The sequence below is a fragment of the Apteryx rowi genome, unplaced genomic scaffold (assembly GCF_003343035.1).
Source record: "Apteryx rowi isolate R43461 unplaced genomic scaffold, aptRow1 scaffold_1706, whole genome shotgun sequence".
Lineage (NCBI taxonomy): Eukaryota > Metazoa > Chordata > Aves > Apterygiformes > Apterygidae > Apteryx > Apteryx rowi.
In genome coordinates, this window is record NW_020447982.1 from 1 (window position 1) to 3094 (window position 3094).

The 3094-nt window shown below is 61.7% G+C and overlaps 1 protein-coding gene across 1 annotated transcript in view; it reads right to left on the reverse strand.

The window, feature by feature from the left end:
* Positions 1-427: 427 nt before the first annotated feature.
* The window catches only part of TTC5 (tetratricopeptide repeat domain 5), a 15686-nt gene continuing 13019 nt past the window's right edge, over positions 428-3094 (reverse strand). Inside the window, exon 5 of the mRNA XM_026060798.1 lies at positions 428-1161. Coding sequence (XP_025916583.1) covers positions 703-1161 — 459 coding nt within the window. The 3' untranslated portion in view covers positions 428-702. The remainder of the gene's footprint in view (positions 1162-3094) is intronic.

A 3094-nucleotide genomic window follows, 5' to 3' on the forward strand; every position in this document is an offset into this window, starting at 1 on the left:
TGTCCCTGATGTATGTCGGGGGCCCCCCGTGCGCCCCGATGCGTGTTGAGGGCTCCCGGGGTGTCTTCAGGCACCAGCACACGCTAAGCACACGCTAAGGACATGCTAAGGGTCCCCTCACATGTGCTAAAGATTTCTTTGCGTGTTCCCTCACATGTCGGGGACTCCCCGTGTGCCCTGATGCGTGTCGAGGGCTCCCAGGGGTGTCCGCAGGTGCCGGCACACGCTAAGCACACGCCAAGCACATGCTAAGGGCCCCCCATGTGTCCCCACGCGTGTCGGGGGCCCCCCCGTGCACCCCGATGCGTGTCAAGGGCTCCCGGGGGCGTCTGTGGGTGCCGGCACACGCTAAGCACACGCCAAGCACATGCCAAGGACCCCCTCATGTGTCCCCACGCGTGTCGGGAGCCCCCCGTGCNCCAAGCACATGCCAAGGACCCCCTCATGTGTCCCCACGCGTGTCGGGAGCCCCCCGTGCGCCCCGATGCGTGTCGAAAGCTCCTAGGGGCGTCTGTGGGTGCTGGCACACGCTAAGCACACGCTAAGCACATGCTAAGGCCCCCTCGCGTGTCCCTGATGTATGTCGGGGGCCCCCCGTGCACCCTGATGCGTGTCGAGAGCTCCTAGGGGCGTCTGTGGGTGCCGGCACACGCTAAGCACACGCTAAGGGCCCCTGCACACCCCAAGGGCCCCCCGCACACGCTAAGGGCCCCCCCACGTGCCCTGACGCGCCCCAACATGCACCAAGGGGCTCCCAAACACGCCAGCACACGCCAGCACACGCCAAGGACCCCCCAACGCACATACACACACCGGGAAGAGGCTCAGCACACGCCAGCACAGACCAACACACGCTAAGGACATCCCAGCGCACATACACACACCGGGAAGGCGCTCAGCACATACCAACACACGCCAGCACACGCCAACACACGCCAAGGACCCAATACGCATAGATACACCAGGAAAGGGCTCGGCGCCCGGCAGCACACGCCAAGGACACGCGTGACGGCGGCGGGACTCACACCAGGAGCGGCCGTCGGCGGGGTCGAGGCGCACGGCCGCCTTGGCGTGTTCCACGCTCTCGCGCACGGCTCCGGCGTCCCGGCCCGCCTGGCGCAGCGCCATCGACAGGCAGCGCAGCGCCTCCTTGTCCGGGCCCTGCGGGGAGAGGAAAACAGGCCAAGAACATGCTAAGAACATACTAAGAACATGCTAAGGACATGCCAAGAACATACAGCAACATGTTAAGCACACGYGACCCACACGCGGCCCCGCCAGACGCGGCGCCGTTGACAGGCGTCGCGGCGCTTCCTTGCCCAGGCCCTGTGGCGGGGAAAAGACACGCTAAGAACATGTTAAGAACATGTTAAGAGCATGCTAAGGACATACAGGAACATGTTAAGCACATGCGACCCACACGGCTCCCACACGCGGCCGCGCCGCCATCGATAGGCACCGCGACGCCTCCTTGTCCAGGCCTTGTGGCGAGGGGAAGAACACGCTAAGAACACACTAAGAACACGCGACCCACACGCGACCAACACGCGACCCCGCCGTCATCGACAGGCACCGCGACGCCTCCTTGTCCGGGCCCTGCAGGGGAATGAAACACGCCAAGAACATGCTAAGAACACGCCAAGAGCATGCTAAGAACACGCCAAGAACATGCTAAGAACATGCTAAGAACATGTTAAAAACACGCTAAGCACATGTGAGCCACACGCAGCCATGCTGGATGCGGCACCATTGACAGGTGCTGCGACACCTCCTTGTCCAGGCCCTGTAGTGGGGAAAACACACTAAGAACATGCTAAAAACACGCTAAGAACACGCTAAGAACATGCTAAGAACATGTGACCCCCCATGCAGCCCCGCCGGGCACAGCGCCATCGACAGGCACCGCGGCACCTCCTTCCCCCGGCCCTATGGCGGGGAAGAAACACGCTAATAACATGCTAATAACATGCTAATAACATGCCAAGAACATGCCAAAAGCACACAGCAACATGCTAAGCACATGTGACCCACACGGGTCGCATGCGCGGCCGCGCTGCCATCGACAGGCGCCGCGGCGCCTCCTTGTCTGGTCCTTGTGGCAGAAAAAACATGCCAAGAACATGCTAAGAACATGCTAAGAACACGCTAAGCACATGTGACCCACACGCGGCCCTGCCGGACACGGCGCCATCAACAGGCGCCGCGGCGCCTCCTTATCCAGGCCCTCTGGCGAGGAAGAAACACGCTAAGAACACACTAAGAACATGCTAAGAACATGCCAAAAACACACAGCAACACGCTAAGCACATGTGACCCACACGTGACCCACACGGGTCCCACACGTGGCCGCCCCACCATCGATAGGCGCCGCGACGCCTCCTTGTCCAGGCCCTGCGGCGTGGAACATGCTAAGAACATGCTAATAACATGCTAAAACATGCCAATAACATGTTAATAACATGCTAATAACATGCAACAACATGCTAAGCACACGCAACCCACACGCCACCCACACGTGACCCTGTCGTCATCGACAAGCTCCGCACCGCCTCCGTGACCGGGCCCTGCACGTGCCGAGCACACGCTAAAAACATGCTAAGAACATGCTAAGCACATGTGACCCACACGCGACCCACACGCGACCCACACGTGACCCTGCCGTCATCGACAGGCGCCGCGATGTCTCCTTGTCCGGGCCTTGCACATGCCGAGCACATGCCGAGCACACGCTAAGAACATGCTAAGAACATGCTAAGAACATGCTAAGCCGATATGAGCCGCGTGTGACCCACACGTGACCCACACGTGACCCACACGCGACCCACACGCGACCCCGCTGTCGTCGACAGGTGCCGCGGCGCCGCCGTGTCCTGACCCCGCGCACACGCTAAGCACACGCTAAGAACACGCTAAGAACACGGGATGGCTCAGACGGATGCTGTGACCCACACGTGTCCCCTGGACCCACGCCGTGACCCACACGTGTCCCCCAGACCCACGCTGAGACCCACACGTGTTCCCCAGCCCCACACCGTGACCCACACGTGTCCCCCAGACCCACGCCGAGACCCACACGTGTCCCCCGGCCCCACGC